The sequence below is a fragment of the Geotrypetes seraphini genome, chromosome 4, assembly GCF_902459505.1.
Source record: "Geotrypetes seraphini chromosome 4, aGeoSer1.1, whole genome shotgun sequence".
NCBI lineage: Eukaryota > Metazoa > Chordata > Amphibia > Gymnophiona > Dermophiidae > Geotrypetes > Geotrypetes seraphini.
In genome coordinates, this window is record NC_047087.1 from 241372999 (window position 1) to 241397336 (window position 24338).

General features: G+C 40.9%; 1 protein-coding gene across 5 annotated transcripts in view; it reads left to right on the top strand.

Annotated features, from left to right (window-relative positions):
- The window catches only part of CTNNA3 (catenin alpha 3), a 1751094-nt gene that overhangs the window by 1032094 nt on the left and 694662 nt on the right, over positions 1-24338 (top strand). Inside the window, exon 1 of one of the 5 annotated variants that reach the window (XM_033940463.1) lies at positions 20557-20670. The exons of the other annotated variants lie outside the window; for them this stretch is intronic. Coding sequence (XP_033796354.1) covers positions 20656-20670 — 15 coding nt within the window. The 5' untranslated portion in view covers positions 20557-20655. Of the gene's footprint in view, positions 1-20556; positions 20671-24338 lie in introns of those variants that run through there. 5 annotated transcript variants of the gene reach the window in all.

A 24338-nucleotide genomic window follows, 5' to 3' on the forward strand; every position in this document is an offset into this window, starting at 1 on the left:
AGCTTAGCAACATCACTCTTCAATTCAAACAATTAGAAGCCCGTCTAGACCTGTCGGAAGAATGCCTGACCGCTCATGATGCCCAGTTTCTAACTATGCAGCGTGGTCTGCAAAAAATGGATCTCATGCAGAGGGATTTGGTCGACATGTCTAACCGTATGAGACGCAGCAATGTGCGTGTTATTGGCCTGCCGGAGTCTGCTGAGGGGAAAGATATCATTACATACCTTCAATCTCTCCTCCCATCTCTTCTAAACATCCAATTTTCACCTGCTCTAGAAATAGAGAGAGCGCACCGTGTACCCTCTGGCCCTCCTGTAAAAAAAGGAAAGAAAAACAGTATACATATTTCATACAAGCCGACATTAAGGGTAATATAGGAACCAAACAATTTGTAAAAATTATCATAATAATATGAAGCAGTGCAGGTAAATTTATTTTCTAACCTGATCTTATCATATGACATTTGAACCTTTATTTATTTAATTTTCTAAGCTGTTCTTCCAAGGGAACTCAGAATGGTTTACATGAATGTATTCAGGTACGCAAGCATTTTTCCCTGACTGTCCTAGTGGGCTTACAATCTATCTAGCGTACCTGGGGCAATGGGGGAGGGGACTAAGTGACTTGCCTAGGGTCACAAGGTGCAGTATGGATTTGAACCCACAACCTCAGGGTGCTGTGACTGTAGCTTTAACCACTGCTCCACACTCTCCCTCCAACAAATGTTTCTAAATACACTGGATCTAGGAAAACATATGAATCTGTACTTCATGTCACCAGACATTTACATGAAAAGATTTACTTCCAGACAAAACCTTACCATGCCCACTTTTAACTATGTATTTTGGACTAGGCGCATACTTTTTATAGAGTTGTGCTTTACTAACTTTAAATTAAGTCCAATTGACATCAATTGCTAATCGTCAGTTATTAGTACAAATTAAACCTATTAATCAAGATAAGTACCTACGTCGGCTAGATGTGTCAATGTAGGTTCCTAACTTTTAAGCGGATATTATAGAATTTTAGGGGTCAATGTTCAATTAAGCTGCAGAATGTATTGTCAGAAGATGTGGTCAAGGCAGTTAACATAGCTGAGTGTAAAAAGGGTTTAAAAAAGTTCCTGATAGAAATGTCTAGAAACCATTATAATGTCTGTCTAGTATCTTTAATAATTATTAATCTTGGAATTTTGATAAAAGATACTAGACACACACACACACACCCTTTTGTGAGGCCACGTTAGGCTTTTTTTATCGCCAGCCTTGGCAGTAAAAGTTCCAACACTCATATAATTCATATGAGCATCAGAGCTAATGCCTCCGTGGCCGGCGATAAAAAAGCCTAATAAAAGCCGTATCATTGCGATGGGCTGCTAGAGTTTTGTGGGTAGTTCCCTGTGTCATTTTTAGGCTTCATTTTATTTGAGTTTTCTTGCCCTTTTCCTGGTTACAGAAGCAATGTCATTTAGAGCAGTGTTCTTCAACCGCTGGTCCGCATAAATTTTCTGCTGGTCCACAGGGCCGACATCTCCAACGGGCCCAAGAGATTGTTCTGTAGCCACCGGTCCTCGGTACGATCAATGTGGCATCTTCAGGCCAGCTCCCTGAGTGCTGCAGTGCACAAAGCCGTGGGAAAAGGCTCCTACCCACGGCCTTCACCTGACCCAGAAGCCTTTTCTCTGAGGTCGCAACGTCAGAGGGAAGGCTTCCAGATGAGGCACAGGACACGCGCGAGGAGCCACTACCCACAGCTTTGTGCAATGCAGCACTCAGGGTGCCGGCTTGAAGACCCTGTGTTGATCGCACCATGGACCGGCCTGAAGCTAACACTGGGGGGCAGGCCAGAAGGCAAGGCACATGGAGGGAGAGAGACAACAACGGTAGGGGAAATGCTTTGTCTGTCCTAACTGTCTGTTCAGGAAGAAATGCATTTGTTTGTTTTTCTTTGGGGGTTGTACTGCTTGCAGAGTCTTGCATCTTAGGGTTTGTTTGTGAATATTAGTACTTTTAGTTTTTGGTCCTTCATTTTCATGGGGTTATCTGTTTTCTGGTAGGAATGAATGTTGAAAAGCATACAGTGTGCTTTGTGTATTTTAATTTTGTGGTTAACCATTATGTGTTGTTAATACGATGTATATTGTATGTGTGTTTATATGAAAAATGGATGGAAAAAATGGTGTTACAATTAGTACTATTATGGGGGCGGGGTCTGGGGTGGAGACGGGCATGACTTAGCCCAGTGTTCTTCAACTGCTGGTCTTCGGACCGGTGCTGGTCCATAAAGTAATTATTTTATTTCCACCGGTCCATAGGTGTCAAAAGATTGAAGAACACAGATTTAGAGTGTTCCCTCTTGGCAAATAGTCCAAGGTATTGCGAAAAAAAAAAAAAAAGTGAACTCTATTGCATAATATTTGCGCAGAGACTGCACTTTTGATATTGCATGTATGTATGAACCGTCGCCTATACACATACATACTTAGGGTTACCAGATTTTCCCAAAGGAAAATCTGTACCCATGGCCATGCCCCAGGCCCACCCAGTTTTGCCCCATTCCGCCTATATCATGCCCCATCCCACCCCCAGCCCCACTCCCAGATGGCATCTTTGCATGTGCAGATGCAATGCAATGACATCATGCACGATGCTACTTCCTGACGCTATTTGGATGGAAGCTTTTCAAAACCTGGACAAAGTGCCGAGTTTTGAAAAGCCGTCCGGACCTCCAGATATGTCCTCGAAAAGGAGGACATGTCCGGTGAAATCCAGACATCTGGTAACCTTATTCATACATGCATGCATTATCAGGAAAGAGTGGGCATTCTTTTCAAAAGAGTATGCACTATTACCAAATAGTCTGTACAGTTATTGACAAATGAAAAAGCACAAATATATATATTTTTTCTACCTGTTTTCTTGCAAAACAATAAAAATAGAATAACCTAATAATAAAATGGTAGCAAAAGCTAATATGGTACAGATGGATTTAAGCAAAGAACATATGGATAGGGAAGAATCCAAACAGCCTGTATGTTCTAGTAATAAAAAGAGTACAAATAATAACAATAAAAAAATACATACTTCACATTATCCCAGGTCAAGCAGGCAGCCTATTCTCATATGTGGGTGACATCATCCATGGAGCCCAGATGTGGACAGCCTTGCAAGCAGACTTGCTTGAAGAAACTCAGAAGTTTCGAGTCTGCCGCACCGCGCATGCGTGAATGCACATGGCGCGTCTCCTCAGTTCTCAGTTTTCCACAGAGCCGAGAAGTCCATCTTTGATGCTCTGCGCTGAACTTAGTTCGCTTCATGCCTTCTCTCACCGTGGCTCGTGTTTTATTTTACTTATTACTGTGTCGCTGTGCTTTTCTTTTGGTCATTGTTAAAAAAAATTTTTTTTTAAAGTTAACTTTTTTCATCGAGTGACTGGCGGGGCCTGTCGCACACCCTCAGCCTGCGGGCTTCGATTTTGCAGTGGCTATCTTTCCTTCTATGTCCCGGCTGGTCACAGGCTTCAAGAAGTGTATCCAGTGCCAGCGTGCGATCTCCCTCACTAACCCACACCGCTGGTGCCTTCAGTGTCTGGGGCCTGACCATTGCCTTCAACCTCGAGCCCTCAAATATCGTCGAGTTCAAGTGGAGAAGATTTTCGGTATGGAAACCTCTGCTACACTCTTGACCTCAACCTGCTACGGGGTGTCCTCCTGCCTCCACGACTTCGACCTCGACCCCCATCAGACCCTCCTCGTTTGAAACGTCCTCGACTTCGAGTAAATCTGCCAAATCTCCTTCTGAGCTTCCCTAAGGTCAGATACGTCAGCAGACAGTTCCAGCAGTGGTCCTCAAGCTACCCAAACATCATTCCTCCAAGTTGAAGCATTCTTCCTCTTCGTCCTCGGAGCCTTTAGCCTCAGCAAGTGGTCCAGTTTCAGACTCTGATCCACAATTGCAGGCTACCATCCAGACCATTTTAGAGCAGGAATTTGTTCAGTTACTGACCAAATATAGTCCTGCCTTGACTCTGCTTCCTGCAGTCCAGCATGGGCACTCAGCAGTCTCACAAGAGGTCGAGTCCTTGCCTATGCCTCGAGCTGAATCTACACACTCTATGCAAGGAGTCCAATCTTTGCGAGTGCCTGGTCTGGAATCTTCACACTCTGTGCAAGGAGTCGAGCCGAGCTTTTGCGAGTGTCTCGTCTGGAATCCTCACTCTCCATACAAGGAGCTGAGTCTTTGTGAGTGCTTCAAGATTCCTCGATTCAAACCACTGAGTCTATGGGACTTTGATCTACAGCTTCCAGCCCTATATCCTCACAAAAGACATTACCCGTTTCGAGGCATAGGGTGAAGTCTCCTCGACCTCGCACGAGACCTGCTTCCAAGCAGCACTCTCATCACCAGTCGAGGCCCTCATTGAGGCACAGGTCTTCCTGCAGAGAGAAGCCTTCCTCATCGAGGCCTTCCAGCTCTTCGAGGCCTCCAACTCCTCGATCCAGGATATCAATAGCAGAACCTGAAGGCTCCGCATCTCCCAGTGCCTCTAACCAGTCTGCTTATTCGCTGGGCTGTCAATACTCCAGGGAGGCTTCGCCTTTGTTTTCCACTCAAGGCGCCTTGAGGTCATCGAATCCCTCTCGAGGCCATCCTCTTGTGGATCAATTGTCCTTTTCATCCTTCCTCCATCAAATGGCTGAGGACTTGGATCTTAAATTGGACGCTGGTTCTAAGTTCTCAAAGGAGTATTTAGAGGAAATGAGTATGCCTCGGCCTCCTGCGGAGTCTCTCAAACTCTCTCTTAACAGGCTTCTCTCTCAAACTTTCAAACAAAATCTAGAGACTCCTTATTCCATCCCTGCTGTTCCAGGCATGTTGGAATCGAGGTATAGAACTGTACATTGCAAGGGCTTTGAAAACTCCCAACTGTCTCATCAGTCCCTTCTTGTGGAATCTTCCTTAAAGAGGAGTCATCCTTCCAGGGTCTATGCTACCGTACCTCCTTGCATAGAGGGCAGGACTATGGAAAAGTTTGGCCATCATCTTTATCAAAATTTGATGATGGCCTCCAGGGTTTTAAATTATAATTTTATCTTTACTACTTATTTCAAGTATTTTATTGATATACTCCCTGGTTTTTCTAAAGACCTTGGTCAACACAGGCTTTTAGAGTTCCAGCAAGTCATTGCTACTTTAGCACATCTCAGGTTACACCTTCTTCAGTCATCTTATGATGCCTTTGAACTTTCCTCGATGGTCACTGCTATTTCAGTAGTGATGCGCCACCTTGCCTGGCTTCACACCATTGATATGGATCCCAACATTCAGGATCATCTGGCCAATATTCATTGTGAAGGCAATGACCTCTTTGATGAATCCATAGAGGCTGCCACCAAGAAGTTGTCTGAGCATGAGAAATCTTTTGCTTCCATCATCAGACCAAAGCCTAAGCTAACTCCTTCCAAGCCTTCTTGACCTCTTCTATCCTATCAGAGGTGTTATTCTATGAGGGCAGCTCCTTACACTCGAGCACCTCCCAAGAAACCACAACAACAGCAGAAGCAACAGAAACCTCAGCCTTCTGCTGCAACAAAGGCTTCTCAGCCTTTTTGACTGCCTCAAACAGAGCATAACCTCCATCGTTCTGCCTCTGTCCTTTCCTCTTCCCATCGGAGGTTGTCTCTATCATTTTTACCATCGATGGGAGACCATTACATCAACCTCTGGGTGCTGTCAATCATCAGGGAAGGATGCTCTCTTCATTTCACTTAGATTCCACCACAGCTTCCTCCAAGAGAGTATCCTTCCAATACTTCCCAGACCGCCTTTCTTCTTCAGGAAGCTCAAGCTCTGCTTCATCTCTGTGTCATCGAGGAAGTTCCCTTGGAACAGCAGAGCAGGAGTTTTTACTCACATTACTTCTTAGTTCCGAAGAAGACGGGCAATCTGTGGACTATCCTGGATCTCAGGGCTCTCAACAAATTTATGGTCAAAGAAAAATTTTGCATGATGTCCCTGGCATCCCTTTATCCCCTCCTAGATCAGAACGATTGGTTATGTTTTCTAGATCTCAAGGAGGCTTACACTCATATCCCCATTCATCCGGCCTGCTGTTAGTACCTCAGATTCCAGGTGGGGAATCTGCATTTTCAGTACAGAGTGCTACCCTTCAGCCTGTCATCATCTAAAAGAGTGTTCACCAAGTGCCTAATGGTGGTGGCAGCAGCTCTGCAGAACCATGGTCTTCAGGTGTTCTCCTACCTGGCCGACTGGCTCATCAAAGAATCGACATCTCAGGGGGTTATTGTAGCAACCCAAAGGACTATGTGGTTCCTACAAAGCTTGAGATTCGAAATCAACTTTCCCAAATCCCACCTTCAGCCCTCTCAGAACCTGCAGTTCATTGGAGCTGTTCTGGACACTGTCCAGGACACTGTCCAACTCAGCAGCGTCGGGATGCTCTTCTTCAGATTTGCCACAAAGTGTCTTCCCTTTCTTCACTCTCAGCGAGACACATGATGGTACTACTTAGTCACATGGCCTCAACCGTTCACATGACTCCTTTTGCCAGACTTCACCTCAGAATTCCTCACTGGACCCTGGCATCTCAGTGGGCGCAGGCTTGCGAACCACTCTCTCAACACATTACAGTCACTCCTTCGTTGAGATAGTCTCCCCACTGGTGGATTCTCTCTTCCAATTTCTCCAGAGAGATTGCAGAGTACATTTTGTTTCTTGCAGAATTTTAATGCTGCTTAATAAGGGAAAGAGTGTGGCAAAGTGGTCAAATTTGCCAACCAAATGCACAAAATGGCTCATCGTGTGGTTTTGTCAATGATCGCTCATTCTCCAATTCAGCCATGCAAATAAGGTCATTAATATTGAAATGCCAGGTAACTGATGCTCTAACATGACTTCCCGATGCACAAAAAAAGTGATCGCTTTTAGAGATCTGAAAAAAGCGACTGTTCAAGATCAGTTGCTTACCATACCATACCTTTTTCTTATGGGCACAGATACTGTGCATGTGTTACACATGTACAATATCTGCCCATTTAAAAAAAAAAAAAAAAGCAAGCTGAGCCCTCCCCCCGATGATGAGCCACTGCACCCCTCCCCTAATGACAACTGTGGGTCCCAGAACCCTCCAACAAGATGGCCACTCCTGCAATAGCAACACATCAAGAGAGACAGGAGCGATGCCCACTTTTTCCTGCCAAAGCAAAGCGGTTGTGCATCCAGGCCACCTGGATCCCCTGCCACTCCCCATGGCACTCTCCATTGCCCCCCCTGATACCCCCACCATCTGATTTTAAATTTAAAAAATCGGACCATATAATGCCCTACTATAGGGAGCTCCACTGGCTTCATATGGAAGCAAGAGTGCAGTTTAAGTTTGGTTGTCTGTGCTATAAAGTGATATCTGATATGACTCTGGCCTATTTAGAAGATCAATTCTTTTTCTCTCATCACAGTCGTTCCACTCGAATAGTTACACTTTTTGATTTTCTTTCGCCCAAAGGCTGCCACTATAAAAGATATCACAACTGATTACTGTCATTTCAAGTAGCTATTTGGGATGCAGACTTTTGTCCGTTATTTTTTGCATCTACATTATATCAAAACTTTAGGAAATTGTTAAAGACTTATTTATTTAGGAAATTTATGAAAAACTGAATTTGGATTTCATTCTGTGTTTGTAGTAGTTTTCCATTTAGTTAAACCATTATTCTCTATCCTTTTTTTTTTTAAAGAACAGTTGCTGTCAGAATGTGTATTAATTGGTATACTGATATGAGACAGGCCTTCCCTATCTGGATGGTCCTTGGTATCTTTTGTCTTCTCTGAAAATCATTCTTAAACATCTTACCTTTGGGATCTCCCTAGTCCAGCCCAAAACAAGCCCACAGCACACTAGCACACCCCTTACTATTTGGACAAATTGTAATGTGAAACGTATAAATTATGACCTTCCAAAATAAGGATTTGGATGTTTTTAACAGATGAATGTTGTTGGGGTTTTTTTAAATGCATTTTGAAGCATTTATCTATTTGAAAATGAGCATCATAATCTCTTTCCACCAGGAAATCAGGAAATGGTTTCACATATTGCAAGGAAATTTGTACAAATACTTCTTCTTTTCTTATGGAGAGCATTAAGTATTAAGAAATGAAGGCTTTGCTACATTTTCCTGATGCATATGCGTTCTTATTAGGCATGAAGGATGGCAAAATTTTACAGATATTAAGAAACAAAATAAAATATATGATTTTTTGCCAAACACTTTCCCAATCTCATTCCCATTTTGATTTTGATCATAATCCAGGCTGTGATTCATATTGTATTTGCTGCCAAACTTAATTGCTGAATGTGAATCTTGACAGTTGGCTTAGTCCATTTCAAATTTTAATGCCATATGTTATACATTATAAGCATGAGTAGCAAGATAGCCTTGTCGCAACATGGCATAATATTTCCAATTAACCCGTATTGGTATCTATTTATTTGACAGAATTTATAACCCATTTACCAAAACAACACAATATGCATGAAATAAACAAAAATATTGGCAACAATGAAAGCTATACCAAGGTACAAAGGATCTTCCCTCTCCCTGTGTAAACAGATGAGATATGATGTGGGACTCAAGTGCTTTCTCTGCCCATCTTATATTATTTCTAATAAACAAAAAACAAAACTTTGTGTTTAATAGAACGATTTTCCCCCCATTTTAAAATGAGAATTGTCTTATCATCCAAACCTATTAAGAACATAAGAACATATGAACATAAGAATTGCCGCTGCTGGGTCAGACCAGTGGTCACGCAGCAGCCTGTTCTCACGGCGGCCAATCCAGGTCCCTAGTACCCAGCCAAAACCCATGGAGTAGTAACATTCCATGCTACCAATCCAGGGCAAGGACTGACCACAACAATAATTGGGCTTGATAAAGTATATGATAACAGAGACTGAGGGCCAGATGCACTAAAGCCTCCAATTATCTAAAGATCATCACAAACTGGTTTGATTGATGTAGCGACCAATAGTATTTGCCGACCCGATGCTCTAAACAGGTTCACCATGTGGTCCTATATTCTCCAATTCTGGCATGCAAATGAGGTCATTAATATTAAAACTAGATATCCGATTGATGCCCTAAACTTGCATGCCATAATTGGGCCATAAAACCGACCCATAAAAGCTGACAGGTCCTAGACCTGTCTGTTTGCCTATTTTTCCTTTTTTTTTTTTCTTTGAGCACATATGGTGTGTATGAGTGTGTGAAAGTGTAACACACAAAATATCTGGCCCATATAAAAATGGGGTGGGGCCTTAAGTATCTGAGCCAGTCAGGGCCTTAGGCCCCTCTCCGTACATTCCAGGATACACCGGAAAGGGGAAGGCCCACCATTTTGCATTGGTGGGCCTGAGGAGCAGGAGGGACTGGGAATCCCTCCTGCTGTCAAGTAATTTACAGGTAAGGGAGGATTCGGGGTGGTATAGGAGAGGGGGTGGTGGGGGAGTTAAGAAGGCATCCGTACAAACGTAAGGAAGTTCTTTTTCACCCAGAGAGTGGTAGAAAGCTGGAACGCTCTTCCAGAGGCTGTTATAGGGGAAAACACCCTCCAAGGATTCAAGACAAAGTTAGACAAGTTTCTGCTGAACAGGAATGTGCGCTGGTGGAGCTATTCTCAGTTAGGGTGCTGGTCTTGGACCAGAGGGCCGCCGCGTGAGCGGACTGCTGGGCATGATGGACTACTGGTCTGACTCAGCAGTGGCAATTCTTATGTTCTTATGACATCACTCCTAATTTTTTATTATTATTTCTTGTAGGAAGGGGAGTGAGGGGTGAGTTAAGGGGGCCTTGTGGGACGGTCAGTGTGTGTGTGTGTGGAGGGGAGGTTCGTGTTGAGCAGGAGGGAGTGGACATTCCTTTTGCTGATTGTGGCTGGCATGGGAAGTGGGTTTCTGCAGTGGTAGGATGAATTGGGCATCCCTCGTGCCTTCATTCTGGTTCTGGGGTGGGTCATCATGGGAGGGGCATCATTGATGGGGAGGAGATCAGCACGGGCATTTTTTTTTAAATGAGGCAGATATTGTGTATTTGTAACACATGCACAACATCTGTGCCATTAAAAAAGAAAAAAAGCCCCAACAGCTGAGGGGCTCCCCCTTCCATTCAGCTGTTCAAGCATCCATATACCTGCTCTGTGCATGTGTCCTGTTGCTCTCAGAGTGAGTGATCCAACGTGGATTAAAGTGAACCTCCGTGCAAATCATTTTCATGAAAACTTGTTGGGAACATCAATCGCTGTTCCACAATCAGCCCCAAAATTGGCCAATAGCAACTCGCACACTCTTAGTAACCATTTACTGCATCTAGCCCTGAATCTGTTGCAATAAACTGATATCCTTAACTACAGAGAATTTATGTTATAATCTCTGGGCCGGTGATGCCACAGGTTCAGGTCTGTAAAAGAATAAAAGTTTGTTTTCTTCACCTTTAAAATGGTTTGCGTAAATGTTTGGGGTGAATGTGCACAGGGTTTCAGGAAAACCCAGACTGAGCTCTGCCATAGGCCCCTTTTACAAAGCTATGGCAGCAATGCTGCCTCTGCAAATGCAACAAAGGCCGAAGGAATTGAATTGGCTTTGGTGCATTTACCACAGCTTTGTAAAAGGGGCCCTGAATATACTAAAGTTTGCATTATGATCTGAATTCCTGTTTGGGTGTCCTTTTTAACATGTTTCTATTCTATTCTAACCTAATTCCTTACAAAAAAATTTAAAAAACAACAATTTTTGGGGAACACTGCCCAAGCATAAAATATTTTGTCACCTGCAATTATTTCCCAAGCTTACTTTTACTCTATCACTTGCATAAGGAAAAACTGCAAGTTTAGAATTTATTAAATGAAAAATGTAATAACTAGTTGAATATAAACTTTTTTTCCCTATGGATAGTTCAATTCCTCAAAGACCAGAGGCTTGAGGAAAGTGTTTGCTTTGGGATCTAGGGATTTGTAGCTCCAGCAAAATAAACTTTACTCTCTTGAGTTAAGAAGCTGAGCTACTTGCAAACCCGGCATTAAAGACTGTGGCTGACAGATATTTCATTTGTTTGTGAATGTCTCAAGATGTCACTCTCTGGTAAAGAAAAACATTTATAAAAATAGAAATTCAACTCATACAGTGTATTGAAACAATAAATATGAAAAATTGTACCCAAATATCAAATTTATGTAGCAGATATAATAAGACACTTGAATTTGGAAATAAATCAAGCCCTTCAGCACTCAATATACAAAATTTTATGAAAGCTTCTCATTACAGAGTGAGCATTTTGTGAAATTCTGTTTCCTTCCCAACTTCCAGTATTTTTCAGTGAAGTACAATCTTTATGGTGAAGGGTCCTTAATTAAAAAGATTTGTTGGACATCACAGATTTCTGAATGTATCTTAGCTTAATTGGTTGTTAATACCAATATTAACATGCTATTTAATATCTTTACCCTTATTTGATTAGGGGTTGGAAGAGGTAGAGAATATACTTTTATTTGTTTCATTAATTGTATATTCTAATGTCTAATGGTCACTGCAGTACATTGAGAAACTGGGGACTGTGTTCAATTCCTACTGCAGCTCCATGTGATTCTGGGCAAGTCGCGTAACCCTCCATTGCCCCAGGTACAAAAATTTAGATTGTGAGCTTACTTGTGACGTAGAAAGTATCTGCATAATAATATATGTAAACTGCTTTGGTTGTACCACAGAAAGGTGGTATATCAAATCTATGACCCTTTAAAGCATTTCTGGAACGGTTTAGCTCACTTCTCAGAGCCTCTCCCTCAATAGCCATACTTTTTGGGTGTGTGGGCACAGTGGTTAGAGCTACACCCTCAGCACCCTGAGGTTGTGGGTTCAAATTCCATGCTGCTCTTTGTGACCCTGGGCAAGTCACTTAATCCCCCCATTGCCCAGGTACATTAGGTAGAGTATGAGCCCACCAGGACAGATAGGGAAAATGCTTAAGTACCTGAATGTAAACCACTTAGACTATAAGTGGTATATAAATACTTACATAAAATAAATACATTTTCAACAGAGTATTCATGATGAGTAAGCTGCATCTTCAGTCATTACAGTTATTTATTATGGTTTTAAACAGCAAACTCAAGTAGACCAGTTAACTCTGCAATATTCCTGCCCTGGTTCTCAATACTCTACAGCAGGGGTGTCAAACTCAATCAAATAAGGGGCCGAAATCTAAAACATCGGGTAAGTTGCGGGCCAAATTTTTTATTAAGATGCTTAGGGGTCATTTTATTAAGGTACGCTAACTGATTTAGCATGCTCTAAAGGATCCCTTGAAGTATAGGGATGAAGTATAGGGTTACAACCTCTCCAACTCCACGCTGGCTCTGCGATGTAAAGAAAATAAATAAAAAAGACTTTTACTCTCTCTTCCCAACTACCCTCCTATCCAGTATCTCTATCCCCCCCACCTCCATTCACTATCTCTTGTGTCCTACTCCTCTGCCTTTCTCTTCTTTCCCTCCCTAAATCCCATTGTCCACCATCTCTCTCCCTCTCCTCAGTTTTAGCCACACTAACAACTTGCTTTCCAAACACAATGCATATGAATAGTGAAAAACTTTTGCTATTAGGTTAAAATAAAATTTATTTTTCCAAATGAGTCTAATTTAGGAATGGCTGCACTATTTTTGCCATGTAAGAGCCATCTAAGTCTTTGAGACATCTAATGTAGAAAAAGGCCCATCCCTCATAGATACTCTTTTCTGTCTAAAGATATCTAGTGACGCAAGGTACCCTTTAAGTATTTGCTACTCGCCTCATCCTGTCACTTTTCTTTCTTTTAACAGAATTTCAGCAGCATAACATGTGTCTTCCCCTTCCTTGTGTTTGTTCCTTATATGTTTCCTTTAATAATTTAATTGTAGTTCCTTCCCCCTTTCCATGCATAATCTGTATGGGTTGTCCTTAGTTTGAAGATATCTAAGTTTTATTTTTTTATTATTAATCTTTATTGATTTTCAAACTTTAACAGTGCCATATAATTAATTTAGATATAAAAACTACAAAAAAGGCACTTTAAATACACAATTAATACATAAAACAACCATCCCCCCTCCTCATAACTTGTTATATTAATCTTTATTCATTTTTAAAGCTCCCAGTAAGTGTAACATATAATACAATCATTTATACTTAAATCACACTTAATATATCATCAAAGTCTAAACTATATATATGTGTTTTAAACTATTGTACCCCTTATTTTTTTTATTAATATTGTACTTTCACCTAGAATTTTGATAGGCATGTAATCAAATTTTAAATAAACTATGAAAAGTCAAGGTCTTACCTTCAGCTAATTTTGGCAGCCTGCAGACAGGATCGCCAGTGCTGAACCACAGTTCATTGATAAATTGCTCATCCCTTACAGTACTTCACGCTCACTTCAGTCTATGAATCAAAAACTCCTAACAGTCCCCTTCTTGAAAATCACTGGGACACAACGACAAGACATATTTTCGGTGATGGTGCCACAGCTCTGAAATGCAATGACACAATATCTAAGAGAAGAAGTTAATCTGACCCGTTTTAAAAGTAATCCTTTTTAAGGATGCTTTTAACCCTTAACCTTTGCTCGGCTCTTATACAAAATTCCTTTTTCTAATTGGATCCTCTTTTACCCTTCTTCTCCTGTACGTCTTTCCACTCTTCTTTTTCCTCTTCTTCTTTTTATTCTTTTTAGATTCCCCACTCTATCATCCTTTCCATATATGTTTCTCCTCTGAACTTTGAAATACTAAATTGTAGTTGTTTCCCCTCTTCCCTTTTGTTTTAGTTGGTCTGTATGTCTAATTGTCTACCCTATTTTTTTTAGTTAAATTTTAAACTGTAAACAGAAAGGTTTGTTTTATTAATTTTTAATTTTTGTATTTCGCTTAGTAAAATTAAATAAGCGATTTATCAAAGTATAATAAAAACTGAGCACCACGTTCCCTCTGCCGCGATCCTGCCCCCCTCCTCTAACGCCAGGGGCAGGATTGCGGCAGAGAGAGTGTGATGCTCAAAACGATGGCAGCCTGCAAGGATCGCTACAGCTATGGTGATCCTCTCTGCATGCTGCTGAAATTAGCTTAAGGTAAGAGCAGAAGGTATTGCAGCACTTCCCAAATCGCACTCTGTCTGCCAGCGGACCAACTTAAGTTAACCTTTTTAATTGTCTGGCGGGCCAAATTTTACTACACTGTGGGCCAGAGTTTGACATGTCTGCTCTACAGGTACATCCCCCCCCCTCCTTTTATTCTTCACACCCAGTATTCTTTCTAGCAGCTTTACAAATCAATTCCCTTCTACTAAATCTCACAACCAGCAGGTTTTCACATAAGGGCTTTCTCCTTTATAGCCCGGTAGGTGGTTCCAACCTCTTCCCGCCTAGTACTGCTTCTTCACATAAGGGCAGAAAACTGAGGGTAGGGTTAAATGGTCATTTTTCTCAATGGAGGAGGAGGAATAGTGGACTAGTGCTATATAACATATTTATAAATGATCTGGACATTGCAACGACAAATGAATTGATTAAATTTGCAGATGATATTAAACTTTTCAAAGCAGACTGTGAAAACTTGCAGGATGAGCTTAAGAAACTGGGAGACTAGGCATCCAAAATGGCAGATGAAATTTAATGTGGGCAAATGTAAAGTGATACACATTGGGAAGAATAATCCAAATCTTAGTTATCAGATGCTAGGGTCCACCTTGGGGGGGGTCAGCACCCAAGAAAAATATCTAGGTATCATTGTAAACAAAACGCTGAAATCTTCCTCCCAGTGTGCAGCAACACTCAAAAAAGCAAACCAGATACTAGGAATTATTAGGGAAGGGATGGTAAATAAGACAAAGAATAGTATGCTTCTATATCGCTTCATGAGTGAGATAAGACTACAAGTGGATCAGTGAGAAGCAACCGGATCTGAGAGGACCTGGTAGGGGAAATTCCAGTGGAGAGTCCTGTACTGTGAACGTTGAGAGTCTCTGAGGACTGCGATTGTGCAAATGAGGAGAATAAGGAACATGTTACAACAGACAAAACTAACATTGCAGTGACTGAAACTGCACATATTGTAAAATGTTATTACCCTTGAGAACATTCCTGGGAAAGTGGATATTCCCATTAAATTGCTCAGTAAAAGTTCATTTTCTCATGAAATACCAGTGTGCATGGATTATTTGTTTTTTTGAAATACTGTCAAATGGGTAAACCCCTCCAGCCTACCAGATACTACGCCAGACCGGCCTGTACCCTGAACTATAAATTGAATTATGGACCTAACTTTCCTCATGCGTCAACAGAGCTTCAGGGTAAGGCCCAAATCAATTTCACTTTTAGGGCCAGGTTTAGTCTTAACCAGTGTTTGGACAGATTGTCATAGATCCAAGAGAGACTATACAGTACTTTTATTTAGCTTCTCATAAATACTATTCATGGATAGATTATCAGTTCCTCCCTCAAAACCTTATGAACAATATCTGAAAGATTTATATAAAAAATATTCAGATATCAAATCATATACCTCTCCTAATTGAACTAGGGAGACCAGGGAAGATACATAGTAACCACAGATGGTTAATGAATAGAAGGATATTAAGTAATCCTGAATTTGTTTACAGACTTTGTGAGTATTTGGAAAGCTTAAATGTTTTACAATCATAACAAAGACAATCACAACTTTATCACCATTTATTTGGAAGCATAAAATGCAAAATAAAAGGAATTGCCAACCAAGATTGCATTATTATAACAAGACCATAAAAAGACAGGGATGAGACCACCCTCTGGGAATTAATGCAAATAGAAATTTTAATTCTGTGGAAATGTCAAGTGACTTATTTGAAAGTCACTAAAAGGCATTTTTAAAACTTATTTTTATAAATTTGTTATGGAGTCTTTTGATATACAGCCTGATAGCAATACCTCTAAGACATCTCATTCAGCTGTTAACTTATTCTGATGTTGGTGAGACTTCACTTGGAGTACTGTGTCCAGTTTTGGAGGTCGTTTCTCTACAGGTATGTAAAAAGACTTGATGTGGTTCAGAGGAAGGTGACAAAAATGGTACAGAGTTTGTGCCATAAGACATATGAAAAAAGACTGGAGGACTTGAATATGTATATGCTAGATAAAAGAAGAGAGAGATAGGTGATAAGATACAGACTTTTAAGTACTTGAAGGGTATTCATATTCAAACAAACCATAAAACTAGAGGACATGAATGGAGGTTGCAAGGAGGTAGACTCAGAAGAGAGTGGTGGATGCATTAAACGCCCCTCTGAGAGTGGTGGTAGAGTCTAAAACTGTGACTGACATAGGGGATGCTTAAATAGAAAGAAGATGGGAATGCAACATGGCTACTGAGGAGTTACCTTGGAACAAACTTGAATGGTCTGTCCTGCGAATAGTGAGAGAAAATGAAGAGTGCCCAAATCTAGCATGAGGCAATGGAGGCCGATGCCAGACAGACTTTTATGGTCTGTATCTCACACAAGGCAAGAGAGAGGTGAAGGTTAGACAATTCCAGTGAATTGATCATTTTATTGTGGCATTCCTTGAAGGGGGGGGGGGCACTGAGCAAACTAAGAAGGAGGGTAAGGCGTCTTGACTGCTAACGGTATTCAACATCATTCATATCATGTTTGGCTGCTTATATGGCTGACATGGTTTTGGGTGGGTTTTGGAGGGCTCACACCTTTCACCACAAGTGTAGTAGATAGAGTGGAATAGGGGCCTGGTCCACTTCTCTGCTGTCCACTGTACTGACCATCAGGCTACTCCAGAGACCTGCTTGCTGCTCCACTAAAACTGCCCATAATATCTGAAATTGTCATACAGGCAGGTATATATGGTTTCATTTACATCTTTGGGGGGTGGGAGGGGTTCAGTGACCACTGGGGGAGAGTGTGTGTGTGGGAGGGTAATATTTTCATCCCTCCAGTGGTCATCTGGCCAGTTTGGGCACCTTTTTGGCATTTATTCATATATTGTTTAAATAGGTCTAGCCTCAAATGTGCAGATTGTGCCCTCGATGCATTCTTAAATGATTGTGGCAGAAAAACGTCCAAGTCATAAACCCGTACTTGTCCCACCTATACCATGACTCTAACACACCACCTTGAGATTTAGATGAACTGCAGGTGAGCAGCATTGAAATCCATCTAGAAAACAGGTTTGAATATAGTGAATTGGAAGAGTTTGGCAATATTGATATAGCATTTGGGATACTGTTTCATATTTTAGAGCCTGTGCTTATTTCTACTTTGTTTTTTTAGCCGCTTTCATTATACTCATACACTTATTTTAAGTTTTTGTTATTTATTATGTTAATAAACCTGGGACTTGCTGGTTCAGCTACTCCCCTGTTCTGGTTTTCTTTAAATACCAGATTTTGTTTGTTGTTGCCCTTTTGTCCAGTGGATTTTTGAGGTTTTGGTTTGTTTATGAATTAAGAAACATATTCCAAATATTATCCATCCAGACCAAAAAGAGCTTATAAGGGGAAGATTTGAGGTAAATACTTGTAATATTAGACTTTTTGTAAATATTGTTCAATATATTCATAACTTTAAAGAGAATTCCAGTATTGTTTCACTTGATGCTGACAAAAGTATTGGATATGGCTGAATTGCAGTATTTATTTGTTTTCTTGTATTTATTAGATTTAAAAAAACAACCTATGACAAAATATTCAACAAATATAATACCGCCAAACATTTGATCTCTAGTGCAAAAACATTTCTACTCTCCCATTTTTATTCTTTCCACCCCTCTCTTCCACCCTCCCTCACCCAGGTAATTGCTTTTCACCTGCCCATCTAATATTGGGGTCCTTCTACTAAGGTGCGGTAGTTGTTTTAGTGCGTGCTAAAAATTAGCATGCAATAAACACTAACGCGTGCTAACACATCCATTATATCCTATGGATGTGCTAGCATTTATCGCGTGCTAAAAATTAGCATGCAATAAACTCTAACATGTGCTAACATGCCCATTATATCCTATGGATGCGTTAGCATTTAGAGCGTGCTAAAAATTAGCATGCAATAACCGCTAACATGTGCTAACACGCCCATTATATCCTATGGATGCGCTAGCATTTACAGCGTGCTAAAAATTAGCATGCAATAACCGCTAACATGTGCTAACACATCCATTATATCCTATGGATGCGTTAGCATTTAGTGTGCGATAATTTTTAGCACGCGCTAAAACGGCTACCGCACCTTTGTAAAAGGACTAGATAGTCTAATGACTTCCTTTCTCCAAACAAATCTATTTTAAAAATTAATAAACTATTACAAAACTGCAACAATAGTTCTAATAAATAGGCCACCTGTATATTTTTTATTAGGTCATGGTACCCACAGGGCAGCCCTCTTTCCCTGTTACTTTTTACAATAATAATTGAACCTCCCACATATAAGAAATAGTCCCAGTTTCAAGGAATTAACATCAATGGGGAATCATATGTAATATTTTTATATAGAGATGGTACACTGCTTTTCTTTATTATTATTATTATTTCAGCTATTTAATCCCAAACTCATACAATTGTTGAAGTTATTTGGATCCTTATCTGGATACACAATTATATTAAATCAGTGGTAATGCTGTGCAGGACATAGAGACTGATAGTAAATCCACAGAGAATTTCTGACTTCCAGGCTGTGTCAATATTTCAGTATGTAGGTATGATCATTTCTAATGACCTGTCAGTGTTGTATTCCCTGAATTATGAACATTGGTATGACAACATGGAAAGATTATGCAATGTTGTGGATGGGGAGGATACATATTACCAAGATGCTTATCTTACCAAATATCTTAATTTTAGTTTTGTACCTCCCAGTTTTGTGCATATGATGACAGCAATGAACCTCATTAAGCCAGGGTACATAAAATATGATTACCTGTTTATTTTAATGTTTGTGGAAACTGTTCAAATTTCAAATGGCAAGGCAAAGAAACCTCAAATAAACTTTTGTATTCTCTCAGCAACCAGGAGACTGGAGGGGGAAATTCTCTATACAGTAGATCAACCTAAAATTAGCCACTGGGACAATGTACATCAATCGTGAATTCTATAATAGCAGGTGGGTATTGTGACCAGTCAAGCTCCATGCCTGCAAAAGTCCCTGTGGGTGCCGGAAGGAAAGGGGACAGGAAACCCAAAAAGGGGGTGCCCAGGGCCCTGCCCCGCCACTATTTAGACCTTCCTGAGCATGCTAGCAACTCAGGCCTTCACATGAACACAGCAGAGCTAGGTACCTGGAGGGTAAAGCCAGACCTGAGAGTAGGCAGAGTGACTATTATCCAGGTCACCACCATGGGAGCCAAAGAGAGGATCAGCTAGTTACTGACTCAGGTAGAACAGTGCATGTCTTCCCTCTTGAAAAGCTAGCAGTCCTGAACAAGGTGTTGGGAAGGTTAGGGGGAAGACTCAGAGCTCTCCCTAAAGAGGAACCGCTTGCCTCAAGTGAGAGTAATGCCTGTATTCCCATGGAAGTGGATGAAGCAGAAGCCACTTCAGAGGTACTTGCAACTGACCAGGAAATGCCAATGAAATTGCAAGCTGAACTAGCTTCTGAGGATTTTTGCAACACTCCTGAAGCAATGGAAGTAGCAGTGGCAACCTGCACTTGATAAGCAGAAGGACTGTGAGTTGAGGTTTTTTTTTTTCTTTTTTGACTATTGTTGGCTGGAGTTTGTTTTTCTGCTCCCAGTCTCATTAATGGATTTCCTGGACTGTGTTTTGGTTTATTCTCATTTTGGTTTCTATGCACTATTCTATAAAGCTGTGAGTGGTCTATTATTGGGGAGAAGTCTGCATTCATCTGGGTGGGAATTTTGAAAAGCTGTTAGTGCTTTTTGGCAAGCATACTTGAGACACTCCTCTTTGCCCAGGGGTTGGGCACCCTCCTGCCAGAGATCGTTGGGAGGGGGGGGGGGGGAGGACAGGCAGCCACAGCCACTATACTTATCATGGAAGGGAGATCCCTTGCTGTGATAAGTGTAGCAGCCGCATCTAATCTAACCCAATTCAATAACCAAAGTTGGTTACAGAATCGGGGTTATTTAAGGCCCCTTCCAGGCATCCTATATAGGATCCGGGCCTTAGTGCCCCGGGCTGTGGTAGAAACCTCTACTGTGTGTGACCAAGTAGGGACTGTCCTGCTTTGGTCACAGTATTTTCAGGTGTGTCCACTAGGTGGAGCCAGTAGGGCTAAGAACTCACCAGGCATAAGATATTGAGGTCACCACCGGGGGAGCCCAAGAGCTGTTCTAGTGCCTGGTGACTCAGCTAGATCAGGGCTAGAAAAGGCAGCAAGTTGGGAGAAACAATTAGGCAAGCTAGGGAGAAGGATCAGGTTCCTTTCCCAGGATGACTCCCCTGGTCCAGGCAGAGGTGAGACCAGTACACCCATGGAGGTAATAGAGGCTGGAGACACTTTGAATCTGCAAGCTGTGGATGAAGAAACTCCTATGAATTTACAAGAGAGCTTGCCTGAAGAGTTCCTTCAATATTCTGAACCGATGGAAGTTGGATTTACTTCCAGGTGCCAGTAATGATTTTCAGCACTGTGAGTTTTTGTTTGGACTTTCTGTTTATGGAACTCTGCATTTTATGGGTGAATATTTGGAGCTGAGAGTGTTTGATTAGGTGAGGTTTGCAAACACCCTGGGAGGGAATTTTGATAGCTATTTGAAAAGCTGTTTTTGTAAGGCAAACCTGAATTTACCCAGCAGTGCTGCCAAGGCTGCTGGAGGCTTCTATTTGAAAACTGTAAGCATTGCACAGAACTGAGCAGAGAACTGTATTGTTGGTGTTATAACCTGCTTGGGAGCAGGCTGAGAGCACATTGGATCAATTAGCTCTGAGAAGAGCAGGAGCTCAAGAATATTGCTTTTTCCTTGTTGGAAAAGAGAAAAAACTGGAACTTTTATTTTGCTATTTTGTTTTGACTTTGGGATTCTTTTGACAAAGTTCTTTGACCATTTTGTGTATAACCATCTTGACTTTATTTTGATAGTAAAATTCACATTATTATTATACAACTTTGGTTGTGCATTTTGCTAAGTTCCTCTGATCACTCCAGTCCTGCAGGGTGACTCCAGGCCGGGTCATACGTCAGTGTACTTCTTTAGGTTAACCACTAGTAGTGCTGTTGAGTCCTGATCTCAGGCAGCAGAGTGGTTACATGTGGCTTAGTAAAAGAATGCCAGATTTGTATAATGTATTATAACACTCTACTAAGATCCTTTCATTTTTGACTATGTTCCAAAAAGAAGACCACCAAAATTGAAAACAAAAAGTTTATGATTTTTCCTGTTATGTAATATAGTAGATAGGGCAATAGTCATGAGGATATCAAATAATTTTTTAAAAATCATCTTGTACTGAGTTAAGAAGACAAACAGATTTCAGACAGACAAAATAATATGATATAGGGAAATTAAGTTTTGTTATCATGCAAATTCTGTTCCAAATTTTATCCCAAAAGGGTGACAAATTAGGACATATATAATGCATGTGTTCTAAAGTGTCTATCAGAATACCAACACAGATTAGACATATCAGGCTTGGCCTTGTGTGGTTTAATAGGAGTCCATAAAGCTTTATGTGAGGAGAAATATAATGACTCATCCATGCTCTCATTACCTCTTGTGAACTACTGCAATGTGCTTCCCACAGGTCTTTCGCTAAGCCATCTCTTTCCCTTCAATCTGTTCAGAATTCTGCTGCATGCCTTGTATTCTGCCAGTGTTATACTCATGTTACCCCTCTTCTCAAGTCACTTCACTGGCTCCCTGTCCATTTCCACAATTCAAGCTCCTCTTTTGATCTACAAGGGTATTTACTCTGTGGCTCCTCAGTATCTCTCCTCTCTCCCTACACTCCATCGCAGGAACTCCTTTCATCGGGTAAGTCTCTCGTCAGTACTCTTCTCCTCTACTGCCAACTCCTGATTCTGTCCCTTCTACCTTGCTGCGCTGTATGCTTGGAACAACCTGCTTGACTCGATATGTCAGACACCATCTCTGGTGGTATTCAAATCCATGAAGAAAGCCCAATTTTTGAAGCTGCATTTATGTCCTAACCCAACCAACTTGTAATGCACCCATATTTGCTTGTCATTCCCTCTTTAATCCTCTACTCTATCCACCTCATCGGTCCCCTAATTCCCTACCTGAGCAGCATGCATAGAGTCACCCTTTCTGTACACTGTGTCTTTTGAGCAGAGACTGTCTCTTGCATCCAATGTACAGCGCTGCGTGCATTTGGCAGTATTATAGACATAATAAATAATAAGATCACAAGAATAGCCTTACTGGGTCAAACCAATGATCCATCCAGCCGAGTAGCCCATCCTCACGGTGGCCAATCCAGGTTACTAGTACCTGGCAACCCCCCCCCCCAAAAAAAAAAAAAATAGCAACATTCCAGCTACCAATCCAGTGCAAGCAGTGATTTCCTCCATGTCTGTCTCAATAACAGACTTTGGACTTTTCTGTCAGGAAATTGTCCAAACCTTTCTTAAAACCAGCTACATTAACCACTCTTACCACAACCTCTGGCAATGTATTCCAGAACTTAACTATTCTCTGAGTGGAAAAAAAAAAATCCTCTCATTGGTTTTAAAAGTATTTCCTTGAAACATCATCAAGTATCCCCTAGTCTTTGTAATTGTTGAAAAATTGATCCACTTGTACCGGTATTGCACACTCAGGATTTTGTAGACTTCAATCATATCTCCCTTCAGCTGTCTCTTTTCCAAACTGAGGAGCCTTAACCTTTTTAATTTTCCTCATACTAGAGGAGTTCCATCTCTTTTATCATCATGGTCGCTCTTCTTGAAACCTTTTCTAGTTCCGCTATATCTTTCTTGAGATAAGGCAACCAAAATTGAACACAATACTCAAGGTGAGGTTGCACTATCTAGCAATACAGAGGCATTATTACATTCTTAGTCTTGTTAACAATTCTTAGTCTTGTTAATAATTCCTAGCATCTTGATTGCTTTTTTGGCCACCGCCACACATTGGGCGGAAGATTTCATTGTATTGTTTACAATGACACCCAGATCTTTTTCTTGGGTGCTAACCTCCAAGGTGGACCCTAGCATCTGGTAATCATGATTTGGGTTATTCATCCCAAAGTGCATCACTTTGCATTTGTACACATTTGGATGCACAGTCTTCCAATTTCCTAAGGTCTGCCTTCAAATTTTCACAATCTGCATGCATTTTAACAACTATTAGCAGTAGTCTTGAATATGGTACACATAGTTATTTAATAATCTGCCCCTAAGCCAGTAGTGCACTTTAGCAGTCATGTGGCATAACAACACTTGCAGTACTAAACTTTTATATGAAATCTAATTTGCATGGTAACATAGAATGTTGCCACTATTTGTGTTTCTGCCAGGTACTGTGACCTGGATTGGCCACTGGTGGAAACAGAAAACTGGGCTAGATTTATTTAAAAAAAATAAAAATTGGCAACCACCTGTTCCCAAGCGGCATTACAAAAATAACATACATAAAGTCAAACTAACACGACTTATATACATATCATTAAAATACAAATTAATAATTACATCTTAAAACCAAGATTTCATAAATCCTCACAGAATCATTCATCTTAAAACCAGCATTAAACAACATATCATTTAATGAAAAGCTTCCAGAAATAATGTAGTTGTAAGTATTTTTTTTAACCCTCTGAATATCAGATAAATCCCTTAATGGTCCAGTTAATTTGTTCCACAGCGTTACTCCCATGATGGAAATAGCAGAAGTTCTTGTGCTCTTATAATGAATTTATGAGAAGTCCGTCAAAGAAAAACGTATTGCACCCTCAGAACGCAAGGTTCTGAGCAGTCGATAGATTGCCATGCTTTGTGACAGATACCAAGGAATCCCATGGTAAATGACTTTGAACACTAACTTTAAAGTTTTGAAAATAACGCGTGATCGTACAGGTAACCAGTGCAGTCTCTTCAACCACGATGTTATGTGGTCAAATTTCTTAACTCTACAAATCAACCTCGCAACCACATTTTGGATCAGTTGTAATGCTTTACACTGCACTGTTGGAATCCCCAGATAAAGAGCATTATAATAGTCCAACTTCGATAAAACTATCGTCTGAACCACAATCCGGAAGTCATGTATCGACATCATCGATTATAGGCGACTTAACAGTCACAGCTGGAAAAAGATAGATTTAACTACGGACAAAATCTGG